This window comes from Gadus chalcogrammus, chromosome 22 (assembly GCF_026213295.1).
Source record: "Gadus chalcogrammus isolate NIFS_2021 chromosome 22, NIFS_Gcha_1.0, whole genome shotgun sequence".
NCBI classification, from domain to species: Eukaryota; Metazoa; Chordata; class Actinopteri; order Gadiformes; family Gadidae; genus Gadus; species Gadus chalcogrammus.
The window spans coordinates 20,489,953-20,517,681 of record NC_079433.1 but is presented as its reverse complement, the minus strand read 5'-3'; the positions used below and the strand labels follow the sequence as shown (position 1 = coordinate 20,517,681).

At 47.2% G+C, this 27,729-nt stretch overlaps 4 protein-coding genes across 4 annotated transcripts in view; 2 read left to right on the top strand and 2 right to left on the bottom strand.

Moving 5' to 3' along the window:
- Positions 1-6,107, top strand: part of LOC130375453 (ankyrin repeat and IBR domain-containing protein 1-like) — a 55,390-nt gene extending 49,283 nt beyond the window's left edge. The window contains 3 exon segments of the mRNA XM_056582380.1: positions 418-541; positions 1,921-2,252; positions 2,364-6,107. Coding sequence (XP_056438355.1) covers positions 418-541; positions 1,921-2,252; positions 2,364-3,353 — 1,446 coding nt within the window. The 3' untranslated portion in view covers positions 3,354-6,107.
- Positions 6,108-6,222: 115 nt separating this feature from the next.
- On the top strand, positions 6,223-12,974 carry snrpd1 (small nuclear ribonucleoprotein D1 polypeptide). Its single transcript, XM_056582918.1, has 4 exons — positions 6,223-6,348; positions 6,892-6,968; positions 7,094-7,285; positions 11,730-12,974. Exons 1-4 carry the CDS (start codon positions 6,335-6,337, stop codon positions 11,804-11,806), a joined length of 360 nt encoding a protein of 119 aa, XP_056438893.1. The 5' UTR covers positions 6,223-6,334; the 3' UTR covers positions 11,807-12,974.
- Positions 12,975-18,684: 5,710 nt separating this feature from the next.
- On the bottom strand, positions 18,685-22,351 carry LOC130375810 (putative nuclease HARBI1). The gene has a single exon (XM_056582917.1). The coding sequence runs from the start codon at positions 20,960-20,962 to the stop codon at positions 19,916-19,918; it is 1,047 nt and encodes a 348-aa protein (XP_056438892.1). The 5' UTR covers positions 20,963-22,351; the 3' UTR covers positions 18,685-19,915.
- A 162-nt stretch (positions 22,352-22,513) lies between these two features.
- LOC130375808 (putative nuclease HARBI1) lies at positions 22,514-26,299 on the bottom strand. Its single transcript, XM_056582916.1, has one exon. It carries the CDS (start codon positions 24,254-24,256, stop codon positions 23,210-23,212), a length of 1,047 nt encoding a protein of 348 aa, XP_056438891.1. The 5' UTR covers positions 24,257-26,299; the 3' UTR covers positions 22,514-23,209.
- Between the last annotated feature and the right edge of the window lie 1,430 nt (positions 26,300-27,729).

Below are 27,729 nucleotides of genomic sequence, written 5' to 3'. Positions count from 1 at the left end.
TGTGTTGTTCTACTAAGCAGCGGAGCGCTTGGTGGTGATGTATTACGACGTGATGACGTATGTACAAGAGGCAACCGCACTCGGGCCCAGTTGAGATTGCCTAGCGTGAGCACAGGCCAGCGCACAGCAGGGGGGGGAGGGCAATCGTACTTGAGCACGGTACAGGTGTGAAACGGACTTGGGCACGGTACAGATGGCCTAATGTGAGTGCGCCCTGAGTGTGCCCTAAGAGCTCTATAAATAAAGTGTTTAGTTTTGCATTTTTTTCTAAAACATGCACTTGCTGTCTGCATGAGCTCCTTCTGTGAGCTGAGCCTGATCATGCTGGCCTTCCCTGAACCTCCAGCACACACAACCTAGCTTTGGTTTTAAATACCTAGACAAATACTAAATGTCTTCCTACTTCTTTCTCCTCAGGAGTACGCTGACCTCCAGTACCGACGGCGGCATCGCCAGCGTCGCCGTGGCGATATGCTGAGTCTACACAGTCTGCGGAGCGGCAGCAACACGCCAGAGACGGGCCGGAGGAGCGACAGCTCTGGTTAGAAAACGCTCGTTATGAGCACACTCGTTATAAACACACTCGTTATAAACACACTTGTTATAAACACGCTAGCTATAAACACACTAGTTAAAAACACGCTAGTAATAAACACGCTATTGCTAAACACGCTAGTTATAAACATGCTTATTAGAAACACGATAGTTATGGACACAATAGTTATAAACACGCTGGTCATGAACACACTAGCTATAAACACACTAGTTATAAAAACACTTGTAAAAGCACGCAAGCTAGAAAACGAGTTATGCCCCGTTTACACCATCCCGCTAATGGCCGCTAATGGCCGATGGACCACCGATGTGGAAGTCGGGGTGATTCGGGGGACATCGGGCTAAAAATGTATGATCGGGTCAATTTATCGAGGTAGCATTTACATATACCCGATGTTACAACGATAACATAACGATTTATGCCAGGGAAGACACCCGAAGTGCGTTTGGCGTCATTTGACGTCATTTCGAATGACGCCAAACACGTCAAATGACGCGTTTGTTGTCATTTGGCGTCATTTCGGGAGAAGGCCAAGGGGAGACTGGTTTAGACAGATATTTATTTATATATTTATTTATATTACAATAGCGATTTTATAATAATAGAACACCGGTTCTAAATGGGCGAAGTACCCCTTTAATTATAAAAGTAGGACATCCATCCATCAACCCCTACTTATACCCAAGTGACAGATCGACGGTCTTCCTTAACACAATCTGGTCACAATCTTTATTTGTCGTTAGACTATAGGTATAATTCGACCTGCAATCTGTATGTTTCGGGTTACATTGGCTTACATCGGGTCTAATTCGGGTAAAAAATAAATAGCGTGACTCTATCGGGTGTAATTCGTGTGCATTTGTGTAATAAACGTGCTATTCCGTATGTCTTCCCTAGAGACATCGGGTGTCTCTCGGGGGTCTTTCGTGTGTTGAGGTTGCCGATATAAAGACGATAAAACACGATAAAGCGCGGAAGGTTAACGAATATGGCCGATGTACCCCAGGAAAATTCCCGAACGATTTGCGATGTCTTACGTTATACTCCTGTTCTATTCCCGATTAGCCCATAGCAACGCCTGGTAACCGATTCTACCCCGATAGACCCAAAATTAACAAACATGTTCGTTCTTTGCCGATGTTGCCCGATCATTGAGCTTTTCTACCCGTTGTCTAACGATGTTCCCGGAAAGAGTAACAGTGTTTCCCGATGCAACCATGCTATTTGCCGATGTTATAACGATAGCTGCTGATTTAGCCATCGGGCACCATCGGGGTCCACTATCGGGTAGGTGTAAACAGGGCATTAGCTAGTTAGTTATTCTTTACTAGTTATAAACCCTGAGCAAATTGTTTGTTGTACAGAGGGACTAGAGAGGAGCGAGAGCAGAAGACGAGCCCTGGGCTCCCTGGACGACGAGGACCCCAACATCCTGCTGGCCATCCAGCTCTCCCTGCAGGAGTCCCGCAGGGAGAGGAGCCTGGGTCCCCTGGAGGGAGGAGGAGGAGGGGAGGAGGAGGAGGAGGAGCGCCAGGAGCTGGATGTCAGGAGAATGGTGATGGAGGGAGGAGAGGACCTCAGACTGGGTCTCGGTGTTAGCCTGGCAGGCATGCTATCCGCCTCCGAAAGCCTAGAGGCTGACGGGGCGCTGGGACCCCCCCGCGGCCCCCCTACCTACCCCACCTCCCGTCTCAGCGCCCCCCGCCCCCCAACCAGGACAGACTCTGCCCACCAGCTTCCCCCACCCTCCACCTCCTCCATCACCCCCCTCCCTCTCCCCCCGCCTCCCCCTGCCCTATGTGCTGAGCTGCTGGAGCTGGGGAACGTGACCGCGCCCTACGGGGGGCCGGCTCAGGGAGCGCCGCCGCCGCCCCTGCATCACACACGGGACCACTGCGAGCTAGCCCTCGGCCCCAACATACTGACCGTCCAGCACCTGCTTGACCACATGGCCGCCGCCGCCGGGCCCTGTGGCGCCGGCCAACGAGAGCAGACTTACCGTCTGGTGGCGGGCGACCACTCTGAACGCACTCCCAGACGCACCGCCCCCAGTGCCCCAGAACGCCTCCCTGCCGCTCGCCCCCCTGCCCAGCTGTGCCTCCCCTCCCCGGGGACGGAGCCGGACCTCCTGGTGTCCCCCGTCATCCCCCCGGGCGGGGCCTTCACCCCCAGCGACCCCCAGAGCCTGGAGCCCCTGGACCCCGAGGCCGGGGTCCAGCTGCTGGACAACATCATGGCCTGGTTCAACCACAACATCAACCCCCAGAACAGCCCCCACAGCCTGGCCCTCATCCCCTCGCCCCCCACCACCGAGACCGAGTCCTCCCCAGACTCGCTCACCGAGCCCAGCTCGGAGAGGCTCTCCTCCAGGGGAGCCCCCCCCGCCTGGCAGCCCCTGGAGGGTGAGCCCGAGGCGGGGAGCGATGGCCTTTGGGTCAGGGCCGGGGGCGGGGGGGGCCTGGAGGCCTTAAGGCCTGATAGGCTGGAACTGGACCTGGACCTGGACCTGGACCTGGACCTGGACCTGGACCTGGAGTTGGAGAACAGGGAAGCAGGCGTAGAGGGTCAGGGGGCTGTGGAGGGTCAGGGGGGCGTGGAGGGGGTAGAGGGGGCCTGCGATGGGGACTTGCTGCCCCTGGACGAGACAGGCCCTCTCCCTTGCCCCCCCCTCAGCTGCAAAGACGATTCTGCTCCCAAAGCTCCCGCTAGCGAGACAGACTCAGAGTTAGACCCCGCCCACTGAATAGGGGAGGACCAATCACCTGAGGAATGGGAGGAGCAAGTCCATTTAGTGTGAGATTTTAAATGGATCTGAAAAACACCAAGAGAGGAGGGGTTGGGTAGAAAGGATATTTGGAGAGGTTAGAGATTATCAGAGTGACACTGACAGAGTTAGATGTGGAAGGAGATGGGTAGATGGAAAAAAATAACAGGAGTTAGTTGTTTTTAACTCAAGTGTTTCATCTTTTTGTTATACTGTATGTTAATGGAGAAGTTTTTGCGACCACTTTGTTCCTTGTCTGGGGCGCTTTGTCAGGTAACAGCGACGTCTGGAGGAGTGTGATTCAGGCCGGCTGTAAGTGGATGCACTTATGCTTTGACATCTAAAAAGAAGTGTTTCAAAGTCAATCCAAGGGTGCACCTTATGAAAGCTACTGATATCATAGTTGTTTGCTGCTTCTGTCGTTTACGTTTTGAACTATTTATTTAATATTTTTATCTGATTGTTTGTCCTTGTTGTCAAGAGTTGCTCTAATGGTTCTCCTCGGGCGATGCCTGGCGCTAATCATGCAGGTTACCATGGTGCCCGCATCTTGCACCTGCAACTTGGGTAACACCCATCCACAGCCTCCACCCCCTCTCACCCATGACTACCACGGTACCACCCCCTTACTACTGCACCCAGCCAGCCTGTACTGACTCCCTGGTTGGCGGGGGTGGTATTAAAACCTGCTGACGGAGCGTTACGATACAATCACCGCTGGGGCCGATGCCACTATTTATTTTACCAGGGATGTCCATGGTGACCCGTGTGCCTCCTGAGGGCCGCACTCGGGACTGACCTTCATCACAGTGTTGTCGGGGAAAAGGCGTTGTTTTATACCCTGCACTCTACAGCCGACGGTGAAAGAGTTAGACGCACCGGCAACAGACCTTGGACGTCAAATCGCCGGGCGTCACGGCGATGGTATCTAGTTTTCCTTGGAGCTACGCCCGTTGTGATGATGTGGTGGGATCACTGAAGGAATTAAACTAGCCTCTTTTTTAATTTATTTGATGTTACTTTACCTGTCGGCCAGAGTACAGGATGAGCTACACATTGCTCCTAGAGCGGCCATCACAATCCATCTTTCCAGATCCCTCTGCTATTTTTCCATCAGTCATTATCGGAAGGAAGTTATCGGGCAACATGGCCAACGTTTACAGAGTGACTAAATTAAAATAATTATTGGACACTTGCACTGTTTGAATCCAAACACTTTAATTTAGAAGGATTTCAAATATGAATTGAAAAAGGGGCTTTTATTTTGTATATGTATCTACTCCTTGACTGACAGCCAGTACAGTGTGCTATTGATGAATCTATCAACATGAGAGGCTTTGATTGTTTTTTGATATTATTCTTAAGCTCACCATTCCAGTTTTATACCCCAATGCAGAATAATTTTCCTTTCCTATGATATCACTCTGTTCAGTCTGTGTGCCTTTTTAGTTCTATTTAATATATCTTTAATTTATTTTTGTTTAGACGCTGCATTATCTTTATACAGAGCTCTTGAGATATAGGAATTGTGGCTTTTACGATAACCGACATAACACCTCTCTGGTGCGACTGTTGCCATATGTGGGAAAGGGGTTCAAGTTACTGGTGAATGACCAGATATCCCTTTGTGCCCTTCGAAGTCTGGTAGACCAGAGGCAAATGCCACAAAGCAAAATCCACTTGCTAGCCAGCCTCTCTCGTCAAAAACACATTCTTAACTTAAAGTAATTCAATAACGTATAACTCAGAGGATACTTTATTCAATCTTTCATCCTCTGGCTGGATTTACGCTCTCCTGTTCTGAGTTCATTCTAAGTTCATGTTTTTATATAATGGTCTTGCTGTGTGAAGTTTCCTCTGAGTCTTTAGTTTTCCTACTGCCTGTATCTTAAGGTATACTACTCAACTGTACTGTTTACAAATGGTCAAAGTTGAACACTGCCTTTAGTTGTCGATAGGTGCTTTGAAAAACAGACTGTGTTGATGATATTGGTTTGACTGTGTTGCCAAACAGATGTGAAATAAATATTAGCGACACACTACCCAGGAATAAATTGGGTTTTGAACGCTAGTTATTGAAAAGTAGTGGAACTATTGGTGTTTTATGAATCAATCATATATGCCTCCACTTAGTTAAGCTTTTGGTTTTAAGCTCCATCAACCAAAATACTGCTGCATTGTTCTCACCTTGTTAAAAGTGAATGGTGGCTTCAGGTATATCTGAGTGAAGGTGACAGTATTTAAATCATCTCAATGAGAAACCTTTTTCTTAAGGTGAGTATTGTTTGGACATGGAGACGCTGTACCTAGCGTGTCACTCGGTTATAATGCCTGAAGCTCTGCCAAAATGAGTTCTGACTAGGACTAGAATTGCTTTCATGACATTGGAACTGACTTAAGGCTATTATATAATTTGTAACTGTTTCATCAATAGTTTCCTTCATCCTTGATTTGAATAATCTAATCTCAATTTTAGTATTGTCAAGGAATCCTTCCTCATCCATGCTCTACCAACGACTGTACACACCAGTGTTTATTGAACTTCCACAGATTGTACCTACATTCCCAATCAATCAAGAAGACCAGAGCCAATATTTGATCTGTGCCCAGTAGGTCTACTGTTAAAGAAAGTTTCAGTGCAAAGATTACTCTCAATAAAAGAGATCAAAATAATTGAATGATTTAATTCCATAACTGACTTTTACTGTCTACTGCCTAAACAAATACATTTTAACCCTTGATTCTAGATGCTCTACTGAGTTAGCGTGAACCATAAAGGCCCTTTGGATCTCTGTTGTGTCTAGGTGGGACTGGGTTCTCGGTAGGACTGGGACTTCACCGTTGTCCCACTAGGCGGCGATGTCCACTATTTATTCTCCTGCATTGTGTCGCCCTACTGATGACGACAGACCCCTGCGACGGAACGTATTTCATACTACACAACGGCGGCCTTCTTGAGCGCTGTAATTTTTTAATACTAGGTGGAGGATTTGTTTCCAGAATCCATCACCGTCATGAAACTTGTCCGGTAAGCGATGCTTATTTGTGAACCTGTATCGATTCATGTAATTTGCGGTTGATGTTAGTGACCGATCCTTTAGGATGTCATTGGATTCTAAAAGGAGCAGAGTCCTGAGGCGGGAAGCTTCGGATGAATGGAGTCCGACCAGGGCTCTAATGTGTTCCTAACTTCATTAATTAACACATTGTGGTTCAGGATGGATCCAGTTAAAGAATGGAATCGACCGATTTCGTTAAATGTGTATCTCCACGGTATTTTACGAGGGCATTTTCGTTGTTTTTCTCGCCGAGTAAGACGCTGTTGCTAGCTTCGAAGTGCATCAAGATATAAAGAATTGATTATAGAAGGGACCCTTTGCCGGTTCTCATTCCCTCAGACCGTATTTAATCTAAACGAAAAAACGTTACACTTAGTAATGCTCCTAGCCTACTATGATCTATGTTTAGGTTAATGCTAACGACACATAGTGAACAATGCATAACAATCTCACAGATTCCAAGAGCAGCATAGCGAACAAATGGTCTGATCAACCCTTATTGCAATGCACAGGTTTTTGATGAAGCTCAGCCATGAGACGGTCACCATTGAACTGAAGAATGGAACCCAGGTCCACGGCACCATCACAGGTGAGTACCTCCCATTGGATGGAGCAGACCATTCACTTCCGGGTTCACCTATGCAATACAACTCATGCCTAATGGTTGGTATTCAGCTCAGAGCCTTCCCTGATCGCTTGTGTTCTGCCCATCAGGTGTCGATGTGAGCATGAACACTCACCTGAAGGCAGTGAAGATGACTCTGAAGAACCGGGAGCCCACACAGCTGGAGTCTCTGAGTATCCGCGGCAATAACATCCGGTACTTCATCCTGCCCGACAGCCTGCCGCTGGACACCCTGCTGGTGGACATCGAGCCTAAGGTCAAGTCCAAGAAGAGGGAAGCAGGTGAGCCATGTTTGAAGAGCTCACCGGTGCTCTGGTTCCCCTCCCCTTTCTTATTGATTCATCAGCAAACCAGCACAACTCTCAAGAGTACCCCTTCAATCAAGAAATGGTTTGAGTTGCACGTAGAGAACTAAACAACATTTGTGCTTGAGTAACAGTTTCTGACCATATGTTAGGGCTGTACGGTATGGACGAAAATCTATATCACGGTATAATTTGAGGCATATACGGTAACGGCATCATATCACGGTATGTTAATTGTATCATCTAATTTCGATATAAATGCTTCTGAAGGGGTAAAATACTGTTTAGGCAGCAAAACTGCATAGGAAAAACTTTTCTCAAGTTACTTCCAGCTCTGAGAAACACTAATTTTTAATAGAATAGAATTCCTTCTCCACTTGCTCCACCCTGCTGACGATTGTTTAGACCAGTGGTTCTCAAACTTTTTACCATGAGTACCACCTTAGAAATGATTTGGCTCTCCAAGTACCACCGGAATTAAAATAAAGTGCGTAGGCCTATAACTACATAGAGTTTACACAGAAGGCATTAATATTAATAATACGATTTATTATTCACATAACTTTACCTGACTGAAGCAACCAACTGTCTATAACTCATGTATTGTATTTAAACACTTGCAACGGGATAATACTAACAATTGAACAACTGCTTCAATAGGGCTACCCAGCAAATGGGGATATCATCTGGCATATAACATACCAGTCAATCTAGTGAGGTTATTAACAAGTATACTGCATTAAAGCATTCACAGCACTGAATATTAATTTTAACAACTGCAGTCAACCAATCATGTGAGGTAAATTTTGCTGCATCAAAACATTCAAAGAATTTAATATGAATATTTAAATACTGGAGTCAAACAATCCTGTTATAAGCAATTGTAATCAAACTATCATGAGTAAGAACAAGTGTATGATAGAAAAACAATGTATTCAGTATTAAAAAATACTGCAGTAAGTGCCATAAGGTCAGAATATAAACTATGTTTAGGTTTGAAGGAGAATGTACTCAGGCACACATTGAAAATTAGGCCTATCATGCTTAGTGGGAGGGGAGTGATGTCTGGGTCGATTGAGGTTAGCTTTAGCCTCAGACTTGGTTCAGTATCCAACCTGCTTCCAGCACACAAGTTGAGGGGGGATGGCATCCCCCTTTGGAATTAAAATGATCAAAATCATCCCCCTTCTGAAACAGCCATCCCCCCTTCCCATCCCCTGTTATTTTATCAATTCATGTGGAAATATTACCGCTATTTCATTATAGCGGTTTCCTTTTTCAGTTCGGCGCAAGCAACGTTACTTTTCCCAGGGACAGATTTGACAGCGATACTTCATTCTCGGGCAGCATGCTATTGCGCAAGCACGCAGGCGTACTTGCGCAATAGTGCCTCCACGAGCTCTCATTCCACACCGTACGAAACAGACACTGGTAGCGCTTCCGCAGGCAACTCTGTCCCCTTTTCTCCCTTTCATTCCAACCCTTGAGCAACGCTAGTCTCCCTTCTCTTCCGAATGCATTTTTGAAAAAAAAGAATAAGAATCAGTTTCTAAAATCCTTAAATGTGAAGCATGCCTCCGAATCGTGTGATGCGTCCGATCAGCTGTGTTTTTGGGGATAAAATAAGAGCGATGACATGACAGTAGTCATCGCTCTTATTTGCGACCATTTGCGACCAAGAGAAGCCTGGTCGCAAATGGAATGAGAAAGTGCACAGCCTTGTCTGAAAGCGCAGGATATTCGCTGCGTCGCTGCATCCAAAAGTCCAGAAATGTCTGGCCTCTGAAGGCAGACTTCAACGTCTTGTCACAGGACGATTTGGTACAATTTTTGCTTCCCCTACTCATCGTCACAGCAGTTAGTCAATGCAGGTTTAAGATCATTGCATATGATGGGTACATGCAAAAAAAAATTTTAACGGTTGCTTCATCTTCAAAAAATCGTTCATACTCCGCGTACCACTAGAGGGCGCTCGCGTACCAGCAGTGGTACGCGTACCACAGATTGAGAACGGCTGGTTTAGACCATCTCTTTATAGCCCTTTCCATCGACATTTTGAAAGGGAACCGTGTCCTTATAAGTTAAAGTAAGCAATGACAGCGTTTGTTATCTCGTTCTGCCGCTGGCTTTTTTTTGGACTGGCTTTGAAAAATGCCTGTGGAAGCGATGTCTGAGATGCAGAGACAGCTTCATGCTACCAGCGTATGTCTCATACGCTGTGGAATGAGATGAGAGCTTGTGAAGGGAGCATACTGCCTGAGAATGCAGTATTGGTGTCAAACCTGTCCCCGGTAAAAGTAACGTTGCGCCGAATTGTAAAAGGAACTACGCTTTGTTAACATATTTACAGTAGTTACACGTAAATTTACTTTTTACATGAAAAAGTAGTTGCGTAACTGTAGTAACACGTCACTAACTGCAACGCGTTACACACAACACTGCCTACGACACACCGGTGTCACGGTAACGTCAAAATCCATACCGTAGCGCAAATTGGTGGGTGTACTTTCTATACCGTTTATACCGTACACCCCTACCGTAGATTACATTTGGAAACAATTATTGGACATAACCGTCCAGCTCATTTAAATAGTTGAGACTTTAATGCCCTGTGCCTGTTCCTCTAATGTCGATGATGATATGAGGCATATAATGTCAATTTCTCTATGAGCTGGTACTTGATGTTGATTATTCAGAATAAACCAGCGCTCTGAGAGGTGAAACAGTCTTGGAAATTGTTGGGACTCTATCAGATTTTCAAACATGGAGACATTTTGAATGGAATGATGGTAAAAATAAACTAATTGCTCAGTCAAATACAAGTTACTTTTTAAATCCTGTTGTGTTGTATAATATGGATTTGTGAGGCTCTGACGGCTTAAGATATTCTAAACTTGTGGTCAATAAGATATTGGTGTTAATATAGCATTTCAATACTAACCGGTTATAACGTGACATTCTGCATTTTCTGGGGTTCTGGGCAATACCCCTGAGATGATTTGGCTGCATTCTCTAGTAATGCTTGAGTCTGTTCCTCATTTGGCTGCAAAAGCTTTCAATAAATGGACCCAATTTTAATTTTCCATGAGTGTTCCTGTCTAGGCTATCCATCGCTCTTTCCAATCCAGTGAAATAAGGAAAGATTTGGTTGTAATGTAACAGTAATATTTACTCGTTCACTAAGAACAGTGACTGAGTGAGATGAATATGAACCCCGGCTTGTGTACGCCTGTTGCCCACTTAGTCTGACATGCTGGGGAGCTCATTGGGTGTTGGTTTTGATTCAAAGTTTGTTCATATAAAATGCTGAATCAGTGGGCATAGGTCGACAGAAGTTCGACCAGCCATACAAATCTCCAGCCATACAAATGCAAAGGGAGACATTCATACATGCATACACTATACACAAGGGCCCCTTGCTTTATAGGTAGAAAAAAAACACTTATTCATAAATCACTGCAATTAATAATGCTTGTTGTACTTACAAACGTATGAATTGGAGTTGGCAGACATTACTGCTGCAGAATCTATTTATTTTGTATCAACTCATCTTTTTTTTTTTTATTGCTAGTGTTATATTTAAAAAGCTAAACTACAATAGAACGTAGCACTGCCATATGCTGGGCTGGGCTACCTTGTTGGCTCAACTCAGAGAAGACGTGAAGCTTTCTCAGACAGTTAATTGTTTCTAAGTTAATTTTTTCTAAGACAGTATAATTGTTTTTGTGTCATCCCCGAGATTTTCCAGAGTTGCAACCTTTACTATCTGCTGTTCCGAAATAGGCCTAAAACCGTAAAGCATTTTTTGATTTGTAATTATAATAACAAAACGAGTACATTTGAGATGCGATTTGAATACTTGCCTAATGAGCAAATCTTCGGACTCAGCGCTAGATGTCAGTGATGTAGAGTTCTAACCCTCCTTCATCAGTATGAAGTTTGCCCATTTCGTATGTACTACAATCAAGAACAATATACAGATCTGATCATTCATACTGTAATGCAGCCCTAGTTAGCTGATTCAGCCCAACACATCAGATTAATTAAATTAAAGAATGAGTGAAACTTGTTTCACCTTGTTTAGCCCGGGTGCCAACTCACCTGCACTCCAAAGGAAATTTGTCATTAATAATTTGAGAACTTTTAAAACGTATTTCTTTTGTAACAAGAACAATTTAGAATTAAAACCTTTTTAAAAGGGAAAACTTATTTATTTGGAAGGCCTCTGAATTGCGTCACCGTGGGATACTATTATGCGTTTCATAAGCATTTGCTGCAGGGTTAACCATGTTTCTTTGTGCGTTATTAGATTGAACCAGGGAGCTCCTGTTAATCAGGAACCGCCGATTGGACTTGTAGTGTGGTCAGCATCTGTGTGTTCCTGCTTCCTAACCCTTTCATTATCCTCTGTTTATCCCAGTGGCTGGTCGGGGCCGAGGCAGAGGCCGTGGCCGTGGCAGAGGCAGGGGCCGGGGTCGCGGGGGACCCAGGAGATGAACACCACAGCGATGCAGTTCTTTGCCGTCGCCTCACTGTTTGTACAGGATTTTCTTTTGTTCTTTTTTTAATGCAAGGAATGTGTGAATTCCATGTGATTATTTTTTTTTCTTTTGGTTTTTCCTATTTTGTATATTAAAATGTTCTCCTTGAACACAGAAACGTTTATCTTGGATTTATTTTATGATTTATTTATGCAGTTGGTCATTCTATAGTTTGGTGATTTCGTTTTTGGCCTATATTCATTACATTGGCCTTGGCTGTATGAGATTTCACTAAAAGTTATGAAAATCGGTACCATGAAGTTAAAGAATATGGTGTTTCATGGGTAACGGTTTGCCTACCAACCGTCATCGATGACAAACTACCTGGTGATGAAGAAACATTTGTTCTGACTAAAAATCGTTGGTATTGGATTGTTACAGACTTTGACTTGGTATTATTAGAATGGAAATACAATTTCTCATAGTTAATGTAAAGTACATGTGCTGGTCCACATACCCCGAGCAATAGGATATAACTGCTCAACCAATCAAAATATGTAGGAGGGGAAAACTGACTTTAGCCACAAAGTCCAACTGATGACTGCTGATTCAACATCTGTGGTGTACAGTGTCATTTCCACGTGTGCCAATTAATTAATTAATTTCATCCGGAACAACCTTATGGGAACTCACTCCCAAAGATATTAACTGGAGCCCTACCAACTCCTCAGATTAAGTTTTGTTTTAAGCATGCACCACAGTTGTTGCTGAAAGCGACATGTGGAACGCATGGAGCACCATATCCCTTCCTGGAGATCATCCTGACCACTTAACCCCACATTCGGTTTGTGGGGTGGCTAGAAAAGGTCTGAGCAAAAGGAACCATCTAAACGGCTGACGGACCACGTTGGTGCGTTCAGCTGAGAACAGCCATCAGTAAAACAGTCTTCCAGGTAACATATTTTGGGGCCCCCGAGTGAGATATAGTTAAATCCTCACAGGAGATGATTAGGTACAAATGTAACTTGGATAAAGACGTGCGTGTTATCACAGACTGATGTATTGAGATGGTACCACTGGCTGATGGTGACGGAGAAAACTCCGCCCAGTCTGGTTATGTAGTAGGCTGCCGCCTTTCACAAGCACGCAGTGTACTTTTTCAAAATAAAAGCCTAACTTGGGAACATTTCTGAGGACAGCAGTTTGTGTGTGACCTTTGCGCAGCACTTGATGCGCGGTGGGACAGCAGTATACGAAAGATGTCTGGCACCGGGAGATTCATGTATTTTGCATTCGGAAGCAATTTATTGAAGGAGAGATTGCAAATGGCCAATCCTTCCGCCACGTTTCGATGCACTGGTCGACTGAAGGTAAAATAACTGCTTCATTGAACTGTAGCTCGGTTACAATAACGAATGGGGTCATCTAGATGCTTTGGACTGCCTGTACTGTACAGCCAAATCAGTTAAAGGAAATAATTGAAATATGACAAGTAACGGAACAAAAGCCGACTAGAAGCTGAATTGAAGTGTATGGTATCGTATTCTGGGTCGAAATGGCATACTGGGCTCATGCTAAATGTACTGAATAACCAGTAATAACATCAATACACGAATGTCCGCTTTAACAAACAGTCCATGTTCACTTCGTTCCTGGTTCTGCGCATTGCTCATATCATTAGAGGGAGTACGGAGGCCGGGAGGTGAAATGGATTTTTTAGTTTTCTCGTTAATTCAGAAAAACTGAGCAATTATTTGTTTGCCATTAAAACTTATCTCAAAATCTAAGATGATTAACCAATTTCATCAGAAAAGGTATCCTCTCAAGTTAATGCATTACGCATCCGTCCATGGCGCTGTCCGATCAATGAAACAGCGAAGGGCTGGGGGCGTGTTTTAAGATACGAGTGCGAAAAAGATCCGAACATCACTACATGATTATTCGCAGCCCACGGATCGGGGCGTCGGGGTTGATCGATTAATTTTGACAGAGTCATAGAACCCCCCCTAGGGGAAATGTTGCTCACAATTTTATCTGCAATCAGAGTTAAACACGTTAAAAATCTGTAATAATAATAATTGCTAATCCCTACAATTACAATAAGTATCCACAGATACTATTTGCATACCTAATGAAATAGTAGTATGAGTAAGTAAATAGTATGAGGAAGCATGAGACAATATTTTCTTCTCAATTAATCCCATTTCAGAACACTGCTTTCAGTAACTAATTTAATCATATTTGCACTGGGAGGAAATGCCCAAAACAGAATAAAGTGCAAAGAAAATCTGTATAATTATGCTGCCGTATTGGGCAGTGATTTTTTTAAAGGTCCCATGACATGAAAATCTCACTTTGTGAGGTTTTCTAACATAAATATGAGTTCCCCTAGCCTGCCTATGGTCCCCCAGTGGCTAAAACTTGCGTTTGGTGTAAAACTAGCACTAGCTGTTCTGCTCGCCTTTGAAAAAACTGAGGCTCAAGCGCGCTGATCTGGAATGTCTGTATTCATGACGTCATCAGGAATCTCAGCGCCTCCCCTTACTCTGCCTGGCCCGCCCAGAGACGTTGGCCCGCCAATGAGACTCGACCGTGCGAGCGCCACATGTGTGTGTGTGTGTGTGAATACACACGCTGTAACGCAAGTGTTTCTTGTCGGTTCTTTGACGTGTCTTGTATTTCCACAACGAGACTGTCGTGGGGGTTATCTGAGCCATGGTTGAGAAGGAATTGGGGGAAAGGAACTTTGGTTTGACTCGCTGAAGTACATGAACTGTGACATGCCACCGGTTGCCGCGAGGCACCATCACCCGGCAGCGGGCAGCCGGCAGCGGGCAGCCGGCAGCAGGCAGCGCGCGGTTCAGTCGACTTCAGTTTGATGTGAAAGTGGAAGAACCAGAGACGTCGCAGAACCCGACAAAGTCGTTTGTGATTCATAATATCGTCTGGAGGCGCACACAATATGTTATATGATATAGATATCTATGTATTATATGATATTATTTAGATATAGAGCTCCAGGACTGTAACGCAAGTGTTGTACACTTCCTTGATATTTGGAAAACCGTTCTGCTGTTGGTGTGATGGCGCATAACACGTCGGACTCTCGTCTCTGGTATTTCTACAACCAGACTCGTATTGGGGGTTATCTCAGCCAAGGTTGAGAATGAATTGGGGGGAAGGAACTTTGGCTTTGACTCCCTCAAGAACATGAACCACGACAAGGAGGAGAAAGGGATCTTTGCCGGGCAGCGCTTATGCACCTCCGCCTCCGGCGGTGGTCCCTCAGCGGGGCTCAAGCGGGAGACATTCGCCGCCAACAATCCCTTTCTCCTCCATGTGTTGGTTCATGTTCTTGAGGGAGTCAAAGCCAAAGTTCCTTCCCGCCAATTCATTCTCAACCTTGGCTGAGATAATACGAGTCTCGTTGTAGAAATACCAGAGACGAGAGTCCGACGTGTTATGCGCCATCACACCAACAGCAGAACGGTTATCCAAATAACAAGGAAGTGTACAACACTTGCGTTACAGTCCTGGAGCTCTATATCTAAATAATATCATATTGTAGGAGATCGCAATGAAATGGAGACGGAGACTTGATTGCCGGTGAAAAACACGAGAAGGATTTATTTCCCAAAACACAGAACCCGCACAGCCAGAGGTGCGTTCCTTAAGACCTGCGTTGTAACACCAGGTGGGTGCCACGCCCCCTTCCCTTAAAGGGGGCACGCACCATACAACACACAGTGAATACGATACCGCTACAGACGCCCCCCCAGAATTCACACTCCCGAACAGTCAAGGCCAACGGGAAGGAGCCCTGAGCACCCGCCCGAAACGACTCAGCGGAACCGGTGCGGGGGCCGAGGGGGCCACAGCAGGCAGTGCAGGAGTCATGAGGCGGCGTGGCTTGGAAACCGGAGGACGACCCCGCCGCGGGGGCAGAGCCAACCCCACGGGCTGGTCCAGATCCAGGTGGGCTGGCTTGAGGCGATCGACCGAAATGTAGTCAGGCCTGCCCCCGATGTCTACCAAGAAGGCCTTGTCACCGGCCTCCAGGACGCGAAACGGACCGTCGTAGGGAGGACGGAAAGGGCCCCGATGGGCATCATGGCGGATGAACACATACCCCGCCGTCCGCAGGCTGGGCGGCACACAAGCCTTCGGGAGGCCGTGCTGCGAGGTGGGCACCGGCGTGAAACCCCGGACCCTGTCCTGGAGCGAGGTCCGCTCCTGGGCTGCCGACCAGGGAGCAGTGGCGGTGGGGATGAAATCCCCAGGAACCCGTAGTGGCTGTCCGTAAACCAGCTCGGCCGACGAAGCCCGCAGGTCCTCCTTAGGGGCAGTCCGGAGGCCCAACATGACCCAGGGGAGCCTATCGACCCAACCGTCATCCGTAAGGCTGGCCCGGAGTGCAGCTTTCAAGGAGCGATGAAACCGCTCACACAACCCATTAGCCTGTGGGTGATAAGCGGTTGTTCGATGGAGCCGCACACCCAGGCCCCCGGCGACCGCATTCCACAGCTCGGAAGTGAACTGAGGTCCCCTGTCAGAGGAGACATCAGAAGGGGGGCCAAATCGGGCGACCCAGGTGCCTATGAACGCCCGGGCCACGTCAGAGGTCGTAGTGGATGCCAGCGGGACAGCCTCCGGCCAGCGGGTGGTCCTGTCCACCATCGTTAGGAGGTAGCTGAACCCTTGAGAGGGCGGCAGGGGCCCCACCAGGTCCACATGCACGTGGTCGAACCGCCGCTCCGGCACTGAAAAATGCGCCAGCGGAGCAGTCACATGCCGATGCACCTTGGCTCGCTGGCAAACCACACAGGCCCGAGCCCAGTCCCGAATGTCCTTCTTAAGGCCATGCCAGACAAACTTCCCGGCCACCAGCTGCTGTGATGTCCTCCGCCCAGGATGGGCAAGGCCGTGCACGGCATCGAAAACCTGACGCCTCCAACTGCCGGGCACGACCGGCCTTGGCTGTCCAGTGGAGACGTCACACAGGAGCGTGGCACCGACGTTGTCGTACTTGATGTCCTCCAACCTGAGTCCCGTGACAGCTGTCCTCAGAGCCTGGACCTCCGGGTCGGAGGCCTGATCACCTGCCATGCTGGTGTAGTCGATTCCCAGGTGGACAGCTCCTGCGATGGCCCGGGAGAGGCAATCAGCCATGTGATTGTCCTTACCCGCCACATGGCGGATGTCCGTGGTAAACTCGGAGATGTAGGCCAGCTGGCGCTGCTGACGGGCAGACCACGGCTCCGAAACCTTCGCCATCGCGAACGTCAATGGCTTGTGGTCCACGAAAACGGAGAATGGCCGAGCCTCCAACAGGAAACGGAAATGCCTAATGGCGAGGTAAAGGCCGAGGAGCTCTCTATCGAAGGTGCTATATTTCCGTTCGCAGGGGCGGAGCTGCCGGCTGAAGAATGCCAGCGGCTGCCAGACGCCGTTCACCAACTGCTCATGCACGGCACCAACAGCATAGTCCGAAGCGTCGGTGGTCAGGGCAATCAGCGCCGCAGGCAAAGGATGCGCCAGCATAGTCGCCTCGGCCAATGCCCGTTTAGTGTCCCCAAAGGCCGCCTCTCTCTCAGCGGTCCAGTCAATAATATGCTTCGTTGTCTTACCCTTGAGTGCCTCATACAGGGGCCGCATGAGCCGGGCCGCACGGGGAACAAAACGGTGGTAAAAGTTCACCATCCCCAAAAACTCCTGCAGGGCCCGAACTGTAAGAGGGCGCTGGAAGTCCGCCACTGCAGCCACCTTCGAGGGCAGGGGAACAGCTCCCTCCTTGGTGATGCGGTGGCCCAGGAAGTCAATGGCGATCCGGCCGAATTGGCACTTGGCTGGATTGACAATCAGGCCATGCTGGCTGAGCCGCTCGAAGAGTGTTCACAGATGCTTCATGTGCTCGGCCGTGGAGGCGCTGGCGATCAGAATGTCATCCAGGTAAACGAACAGGAATGGCAGGTCCCGCAGCACGGTGTCCATCAGGCGCTGAAAGGCCTGGGCTGCGTTCTTCAGGCCGAACGGCATCCGTAAAAACTCAAATAGTCCAAACGGAGTGATCACCGCCGTCTTCGGGACGTCCTGCGGCTGGACGGGCACCTGGTGATAGCCCCGAACGAGGTCCACCTTGGAGAACACTACCGCACCGGCCAGGCGGGCAGAAAAGTCCTGGATGTGGGGAATCGGATAGCGGTCGGGCCCCGTAATGTCATTGAGCCGGCGGTAATCCCCACATGGACTCCACCCACCGCCAGGCTTCGAGACGATGTGGAGCGGGGAAGCCCAGGGGCTGTCCGATCGCCGGACAATTCCAAGACGCTCCAGGGTGTCAAACTCAGACCTAGCAACGGCGAGCTTAGCAGAGTCGAGGCGCCGGGCCCTGGCGTAGACCGGCGGGCCAGTGGTCGCGATGTGATGCTCCACTCCGTGCTTGGTGGCGGCAGCTGAGAACGTGGGCTCCGTAAGCTCCGGGAATTCCGCGAGGAGGGGGGAAAACACATCGGAGGGTGAGAGTGCGCCCGACAGCTTCGTCGTGCCCGAGCCACTGAGCTCACATGTCAGGGAGCTAAAAGTCTCAGCACTTATCAAGCGCCGGTTCATCACATCCACCAAAAGGCCATTGGCGCAGAGGAAATCGGCGCCGAGGAGGGGTGTGGACACCTCCGCGGTGACAAAATCCCAGCCGAAACGCTGACCCCCGAAACATAAATTAACAGTCCTAGTCCCAAAGGTGCGGATGGGGCTGCCGTTGGCGGCCTCCAGGGCGGGGCCGTGGCCGCCCCCTATTCTGTCAATGCGTGACGCGGGCAGAACGCTCACCTGGGCCCCCGTGTCACACAGGAACCGTCGCCCAGAGCCTGTATCTGTGATGAATAACAGACCCCCAGAACGGCCGACACACACGGCAGCTAGCGAGTGCCGGCCCGTGCATTTCCCGATGCCACGAAACTGCACGGGGGGCGGCACCTCCTAGCTTTGGGTCCATACAGGGCGTGGAAATAGCACAGGCCTGCAGACTGCTGTGGCTGTCGTCGTGTCGCCGCGGCCACAGCGATGGTGTCCGTCATCTCCAGGTCGCCAGTGGTGTGAGCCAATACGGCCGTGCAGCGCTCGCGCCCGGCGGCGAAAAAACGATCCGCCTCCCTAGCCAGAGCCCGAAAGTCCGTGGTGTCGCTGTTGGCTAGAGCTGCCCTAACACGCACTGGCAGCTGCTGCATAAATAAAGCCCGAAACAAAAAACAAGGCCTATTACTCCCCAGGGGCCGGTATTTCAAAACTTGTAATCCAGATCAGAATGATCCGGATAACCAAATCCCCCTGTCCTCAGCCACGGATCAACCTGATCTATCCCGGTATTTCAAAACTTTGCTGGATTGGATCAGAGTGATCCTGATACCGGCAGATTGGGATGTCCAAATCCGTCCCGCCCCCTGGATCACAGACAGGAAACAGGAAATGGAGCCAACATTTTACAGAAAAAGGAGAAGCTAGCTCAACTATTGTCTCTGAATTAAAGTATAAACTTAGCCAGTGTTGATGCGTCCTCAGACTAGATGAAAGGCAATCATTATATTGAGTTAACCAATTATGTAAATCAGCACAGAGTTGAAAGAAGAGCTCGGCGATCTCTAATTAAGCAGAGTTTGCGCTAATGCGAGCTAACGCTGCTCCATTGACTCCTGTGTTAAGGAGCTAACAAGCTAGTAAATAGGCTAGCGTCTGTATGTCGCGGTCCACAGTCCATTTGAATGCATTCACTCGCAAGGCATTGTGTGTAGATTTTAAAATGTGTTGTACATATCTTTTTAGGAAACAGTTGTTAACAAAGGGGACAGCCCTAAAACCTTAATATTAGATTTTCTTTACAGATGTCTGTGGGAAGAGACTTGCACAGACTTGCTCCAAATGGCATTACTTTTTGAGCTTTGGCTATGAAAATTAAGTGTGTGTGCTGAATGCATGTGAATAAAAACATTAGACAGAGTTTCAGTGGAGGCCTTTATCAGTGGGTAACTTAACAAAAAAAACTGTTACTTAAATAAGGCATTCATATTCAAACTTAAACATACAAATCGAAGTTTTGTTAAACAAAAGCACCAGACCTTATCAATGAGGATCAAGAGAAATACAAATTAACCATGGCATTTCGAACTGCTCTTCCTGCTGGTTCATCTGCTTGATGTGGTGGTGGTGGTGGCTGCAGCTGTGGTACTTCTGCCTCAAGTGGTGGTCTGTCCAGGATGTCTTCATTCAGAGGAACTCTTCTCAATTGGGCAATGTTATGAAGAACAATGCAGGCAGATATTATATTGCAGGCCTGCTTCGGCTCCACACGAAGATAGTTCAGGCAGGCAAATCTGCGTTTTAAAACACCATTGATACGCTCAATTGTTCCCCTTGTTGCGCTGTGTGCATTGTTATACCTCTGCTGTGGGTCACATGTGACAGTAGCAAAGGGGGTCATAAGCCACCGTAGAAGTGGGTAGCCACTGTCACCCAGGAGGATACCATCCGGCGCAGTTTGTTGCAGTCTTCTGTAGAGATGACTTTCTCTTAGAATCCGTGCATCATGTACAGAACCAGGCCATCTCACAACACAGTTGGTTATTTTAAGGTCAGCATTCCCTATGAGCTGCACGTTGATACTATGCCGTCCCTTTCTGTTGACAAATTCCCATTCTCTTTCATGGGGTGCCTGAATGTGTATGTGGGTGCAGTCAATGGCACCAATAGTGTTAGGCATCCTGGCAATTGAGAAGAATTTTCTCTTGGTTTGTGTTATTTCTTCCTCAGTATCTGGAAATCTCACATACTGGTGAATTAGACCAGCCAGGGCTGCTGCCACTGAATGCATGACGTCTCCCACTGTAGACTTTGTCACAGCCAGGCCATCTGCAATGACTTCATAGAAGGATCCACAGGCAAAGAAACGTAGGGCAATAAGCACCTGCTCCTCCACAGTTAAGGCATGACTCCTTCTTGTAGGACGTTGAAGATGTGGGCGAAGAATTTCACATATATACAAAATATCTTCTCTTCGAAATCTAAACCGTGCATAAAGCTCATCATTTGAGTACTGCTCAATGAAATTACCTCGTTGGACATACTGACGAGGCTTGTATTGTCTCTGACGGTGCCGCAGGACATGTACTATAGATGTCATGTTGAAGAAGCAAAGGTCATTGACCTAACGAGCCCAGTTTTAAAGTCTGTGACCTGTTCTTTCTCACCTGCTTTCAATTTAGCTTTATGGTATTTAAGGCCTTCCTTAGTGATAGGGCTTTCTCAGACAACATGGAGAAGAATAAAGGAAGTAATTTCACAACAGCAGAGACAACGGCCCTTTTGGAGGGTGTTCGTGCCAATTACCAGGCCCTTTTTGGAGGTTTTAGTGGTCCTGGACAGAGTTCTCTGTCCTCAAAAGTAAAAAATAAAATATGGGCCGACATAACAAGGCAAATTAATGCCACTGGTAGTGGCCAACGGTGGAGTGTTGAGCAGGTTCGGCTTAGGTGGAAAAACTTAAAGCAAAAGGCTACGAAGGACCATTCTGAGGCGAAAAACCCCCAAACAGGGAACAAGTCCATAAAACGTGGGGAGTTCACTGATACGGTTTTGGACATCATAGGAGGTGAGAGTTCCCAAGTCTTGTTTGGAATACTGCCAGCTGGTACAGGGGAGTCAATCGACCCCACGGAGCCTCTGAACCTGTCTGCTGAATTGGTCACCCTCACCCCTGTGGGGCTGGCATTTGAAGAGCCCAGCACAAGCCAGAGCCCTGTCTTGGAGGAGATGTGGAATCCACCGGCACCACCACCACCATGTAAGCGCAAAAGGCAAGCTGAGAAGGGGGATGGCTACAATGAACTACTGAAGGTGGAAACGGAACGGGCTCAGCAACAAATAATTCTAACAAATGAACAAATCAAACTAACACTTCTTAAACAAGAAGAAGTGAAGTTAAGAATTCAGTTGCTGGAAAAGCAGTTAAAAGACTGAAATGTATACTGCATAGTTTAACACTGTTTGTTTAATAAATCACATTGTTTTTCCTTCATAATTCCTTGTTAATTGGAGTTTGTAATGTCACTTACACGCAGTAGTGTAATGTTTATTCTGTGTTGCACTTCTGACGCCGATTTGTTAAAGCATTGCAGTGAACAGCGTGCATGTTTGCAGAAAAAAAAAAGGAACGTGAAAAGGAAATAAACATTGATCAAACAGCAGTGCAGCTTAGTTGTATTAAACAAAGAACTTTGGGAGCAGTTACACTTCAACTGTTCAAATCTTAACATGTAATCTCCCTCAAATCCACCTCTGAGGTGGGATCAGGGTGATCCTGATTTTTAGGATCAAACTGATCCAGATTTCCCACTTAAGTTTTGAAATACTCAACAGCAGCTTTTAATCCGGATCAAAGGCAGGATTGGATTGCCAAATCTGAATCTGAATCTTCAGGATCAGATTTGCTTTGAAATACCCGTTTTTAGGATCTGATCAGGATTTAATCCAATCCAGGTGGATTAATCCTGTCGGATCATTTTGAAATACCGGCCCCAGGGGCCGGTATTTCAAAACTTGTAATCCAGATCAGAATGATCCGGATAACCAAATCCCCCTGTCCTCAGCCACGGATCAACCTGATCTATCCCGGTATTTCAAAACTTTGCTGGATTGGATCAGAGTGATCCTGATACTGGCAGATTGGGATGTCCAAATCCGTCCCGCCCCCTGGATCACAGACAGGAAACGGAGCCAACATTTTACAGAAAAAGGAGAAGCTAGCTCAACTATTGTCTCTGAATTAAAGTATAAACTTAGCCAGTGTTGATGCGTCCTCAGACTAGATGAAAGGCAATCATTATATTGAGTTAACCAATTATGTAAATCAGCACAGAGTTGAAAGAAGAGCTCGGCGATCTCTAATTAAGCAGAGTTTGCGCTAATGCGAGCTAACGCTGCTCCATTGACTCCTGTGTTAAGGAGCTAACAAGCTAGTAAATAGGCTAGCGTCTGTATGTCGCGGTCCACAGTCCATTTGAATGCATTCACTCGCAAGGCATTGTGTGTAGATTTTAAAATGTGTTGTACATATCTTTTTAGGAAACAGTTGTTAACAAAGGGGACAGCCCTAAAACCTTAATATTAGATTTTCTTTACAGATGTCTGTGGGAAGAGACTTGCACAGACTTGCTCCAAATGGCATTACTTTTTGAGCTTTGGCTATGAAAATTAAGTGTGTGTGCTGAATGCATGTGAATAAAAACATTAGACAGAGTTTCAGTGGAGGCCTTTATCAGTGGGTAACTTAACAAAAAAAACTGTTACTTAAATAAGGCATTCATATTCAAACTTAAACATACAAATCGAAGTTTTGTTAAACAAAAGCACCAGACCTTATCAATGAGGATCAAGAGAAATACAAATTAACCATGGCATTTCGAACTGCTCTTCCTGCTGGTTCATCTGCTTGATGTGGTGGTGGTGGTGGCTGCAGCTGTGGTACTTCTGCCTCAAGTGGTGGTCTGTCCAGGATGTCTTCATTCAGAGGAACTCTTCTCAATTGGGCAATGTTATGAAGAACAATGCAGGCAGATATTATATTGCAGGCCTGCTTCGGCTCCACACGAAGATAGTTCAGGCAGGCAAATCTGCGTTTTAAAACACCATTGATACGCTCAATTGTTCCCCTTGTTGCGCTGTGTGCATTGTTATACCTCTGCTGTGGGTCACATGTGACAGTAGCAAAGGGGGTCATAAGCCACCGTAGAAGTGGGTAGCCACTGTCACCCAGGAGGATACCATCCGGCGCAGTTTGTTGCAGTCTTCTGTAGAGATGACTTTCTCTTAGAATCCGTGCATCATGTACAGAACCAGGCCATCTCACAACACAGTTGGTTATTTTAAGGTCAGCATTCCCTATGAGCTGCACGTTGATACTATGCCGTCCCTTTCTGTTGACAAATTCCCATTCTCTTTCATGGGGTGCCTGAATGTGTATGTGGGTGCAGTCAATGGCACCAATAGTGTTAGGCATCCTGGCAATTGAGAAGAATTTTCTCTTGGTTTGTGTTATTTCTTCCTCAGTATCTGGAAATCTCACATACTGGTGAATTAGACCAGCCAGGGCTGCTGCCACTGAATGCATGACGTCTCCCACTGTAGACTTTGTCACAGCCAGGCCATCTGCAATGACTTCATAGAAGGATCCACAGGCAAAGAAACGTAGGGCAATAAGCACCTGCTCCTCCACAGTTAAGGCATGACTCCTTCTTGTAGGACGTTGAAGATGTGGGCGAAGAATTTCACATATATACAAAATATCTTCTCTTCGAAATCTAAACCGTGCATAAAGCTCATCATTTGAGTACTGCTCAATGAAATTACCTCGTTGGACATACTGACGAGGCTTGTATTGTCTCTGACGGTGCCGCAGGACATGTACTATGGATGTCATGTTGAAGAAGCAAAGGTCATTGACCTAACGAGCCCAGTTTTAAAGTCTGTGACCTGTTCTTTCTCACCTGCTTTCAATTTAGCTTTATGGTATTTAAGGCCTTCCTTAGTGATAGGGCTTTCTCAGACAACATGGAGAAGAATAAAGGAAGTAATTTCACAACAGCAGAGACAACGGCCCTTTTGGAGGGTGTTCGTGCCAATTACCAGGCCCTTTTTGGAGGTTTTAGTGGTCCTGGACAGAGTTCTCTGTCCTCAAAAGTAAAAAATAAAATATGGGCCGACATAACAAGGCAAATTAATGCCACTGGTAGTGGCCAACGGCGGAGTGTTGAGCAGGTTCGGCTTAGGTGGAAAAACTTAAAGCAAAAGGCTACGAAGGACCATTCTGAGGCGAAAAACCCCCAAACAGGGAACAAGTCCATAAAACGTGGGGAGTTCACTGATACGGTTTTGGACATCATAGGAGGTGAGAGTTCCCAAGTCTTGTTTGGAATACTGCCAGCTGGTACAGGGGAGTCAATCGACCCCACGGAGCCTCTGAACCTGTCTGCTGAATTGGTCACCCTCACCCCTGTGGGGCTGGCATTTGAAGAGCCCAGCACAAGCCAGAGCCCTGTCTTGGAGGAGATGTGGAATCCACCGGCACCACCACCACCATGTAAGCGCAAAAGGCAAGCTGAGAAGGGGGATGGCTACAATGAACTACTGAAGGTGGAAACGGAACGGGCTCAGCAACAAATAATTCTAACAAATGAACAAATCAAACTAACACTTCTTAAACAAGAAGAAGTGAAGTTAAGAATTCAGTTGCTGGAAAAGCAGTTAAAAGACTGAAATGTATACTGCATAGTTTAACACTGTTTGTTTAATAAATCACATTGTTTTTCCTTCATAATTCCTTGTTAATTGGAGTTTGTAATGTCACTTACACGCAGTAGTGTAATGTTTATTCTGTGTTGCACTTCTGACGCCGATTTGTTAAAGCATTGCAGTGAACAGCGTGCATGTTTGCAGAAAAAAAAAAGGAACGTGAAAAGGAAATAAACATTGATCAAACAGCAGTGAAGCTTAGTTGTATTAAACAAAGAACTTTGGGAGCAGTTACACTTCAACTGTTCAAATCTTAACATGTAATCTCCCTCAAATCCACCTCTGAGGTGGGATCAGGGTGATCCTGATTTTTAGGATCAAACTGATCCAGATTTCCCACTTAAGTTTTGAAATACTCAACAGCAGCTTTTAATCCGGATCAAAGGCAGGATTGGATTGCCAAATCTGAATCTGAATCTTCAGGATCAGATTTGCTTTGAAATACCCGTTTTTAGGATCTGATCAGGATTTAATCCAATCCAGGTGGATTAATCCTGTCGGATCATTTTGAAATACCGGCCCCAGGAGATTGAGCATGTGATCCATGAGCTCCGATGGTTTGGAGTCCCCGAGGCCATTCAATGCCAGAAGCTGCTCGCCCCGTTCAGCCTCCGACAAACAGAACGTCTCCATCAGGAACCCCTTTAGCAATGCATACTTCCCACGGGCCGGGGGGTCCTCGAGAATATACATCGCTCTGGCCGCCGTCGAGCCACCAAGCGCGGAGACTACATAATAAAACTTGGTTTCATCCGCAGTAATCCCCTTCAGCGCGAATTGCGCCTCCGCTTGCGCGAACCAGACCCGCGGCTGCCGTTCCCAAAACTCCGGGAGCTTCAGGGAGACTGCCATCACCGGAGCAGCAGCCACGGAACCTTCCGCCGAATCGAACTCCATAGCCCAATCTCCGATCTGCGCGTCCTCGCTCTTCCAGCGCATAGAACAGTAATCCGGTAAAACGTCCGGAAACTGTCAGGGTCACCAATGTAGGAGATCGCAATGAAATGGAGACGGAGACTTGATTGCCGGTGAAAAACACGAGAAGGATTTATTTCCCAAAACACAGAACCCGCACAGCCAGAGGTGCGTTCCTTAAGACCTGCGTTGTAACACCAGGTGGGTGCCACGCCCCCTTCCCTTAAAGGGGGCACGCACCATACAACACACAGTGAATACGATACCGCTACAATATAATACATAGATATCTATATCATATAACATATTGTGTGCGCCTCCAGACGATATTATGAATCACAAACGACTTTGTCGGGTTCTGCGACGTCTCTGGTTCTTCCACTTTCACATCAACCTGAAGTCGACTGAACCGCGCGCTGCCTGCTGCCGGGTGCCCGCTGCCGGGCGATGGTGCCTCGCGGCAACCGGCGGCATGTCGCAGTTCATGTACTTCAGCGAGTCAAACCAAAGTTCCTTTCCCCCAATTCCTTCTCAACCATGGCTCAGATAACCCCCACGACAGTCTCGTTGTGGAAATACAAGACACGTCAAAGAACCGACAAGAAACACTTGCGTTACAGTGTGTGTATTCACATTGATGTGGACGTTGAAGAACCAGGAACGTCGGAGAACCCAACGCGGCCGTTTGAGATTCATAATATCGGCTCACACAGCTTTTGGCCGTGATAATATATATTATATGATATAGATATCTGTGTAGGCTATATGATAATATTTAGATATAGAGCTCCAGGACTCCCGTGTGTTCTAGAATATTTACAGAACACGGCTAAAGGCTGTGTGCGCCTCGCCATTGCGATACATCCACTGTAAACAGAGCGCATGGTACCCTGGCTGCAAGCTGCTCAGGGCCACACCCCCACCCTCCTCCTTGACACGCCCACCGAAACAGTGCATTTGGGGGAAGCTCAGGCCCCGTCCACACGAAGCCGAAACGGGCGAAACCGTTACGGTTTCGATCTATCCGGTTTCGAAGTATCTCCGTAAAGACGAAGCCAAGCGAAACCGGGTAGACCTGTATAAACGCTGTAGTACACAAGCCAGGCCCATAAGGGGCGCTGCTTCTGCTACAGAAATCCAGAAGGAAAATAAATAAGAAAAGAGGCGAGCATGCGCATAAAGGGTGAGACTCCGCGGGCTTAACAGTCATTGGCTAGAGGATCGAAGGGGGGGGCGATGACGTCATGGTTTGCGGTTTCAGTCAGTTTCAGGCGTCCACACGAATCCAAAACGAAACCGGGTAGATTTGAAATCACCTCCGAGGGTGGTTTCAGAAGTTTGCGGTTTCGGTCAGCGGATTCGCCGGCTTCGTGTGGACGGAAGGCCGAACCGTACAAGACCTTTGCGGTTTCGCCATGAAATCGGCTTCGTGTGGACGGGGCCTCAATGTGCGACTGGCTCGGAGTGGCTGTAACTCTGCACCACGGCTGAATTTCGGGAACGTCTTTGAATACTGTGTTAGTTGCCCACTAATACCTATATTAAAGAATACATAAAATAGCATGTCATGGGACCTTTAAATAATAATAAAATAAAAAACATATATATTTTTTTAAGTGTGCCAATGATTATGCTGCCACGTGCCAGCGGTGGCACGCGTGCCTAGGGTTGCCGACCCCTGCACTA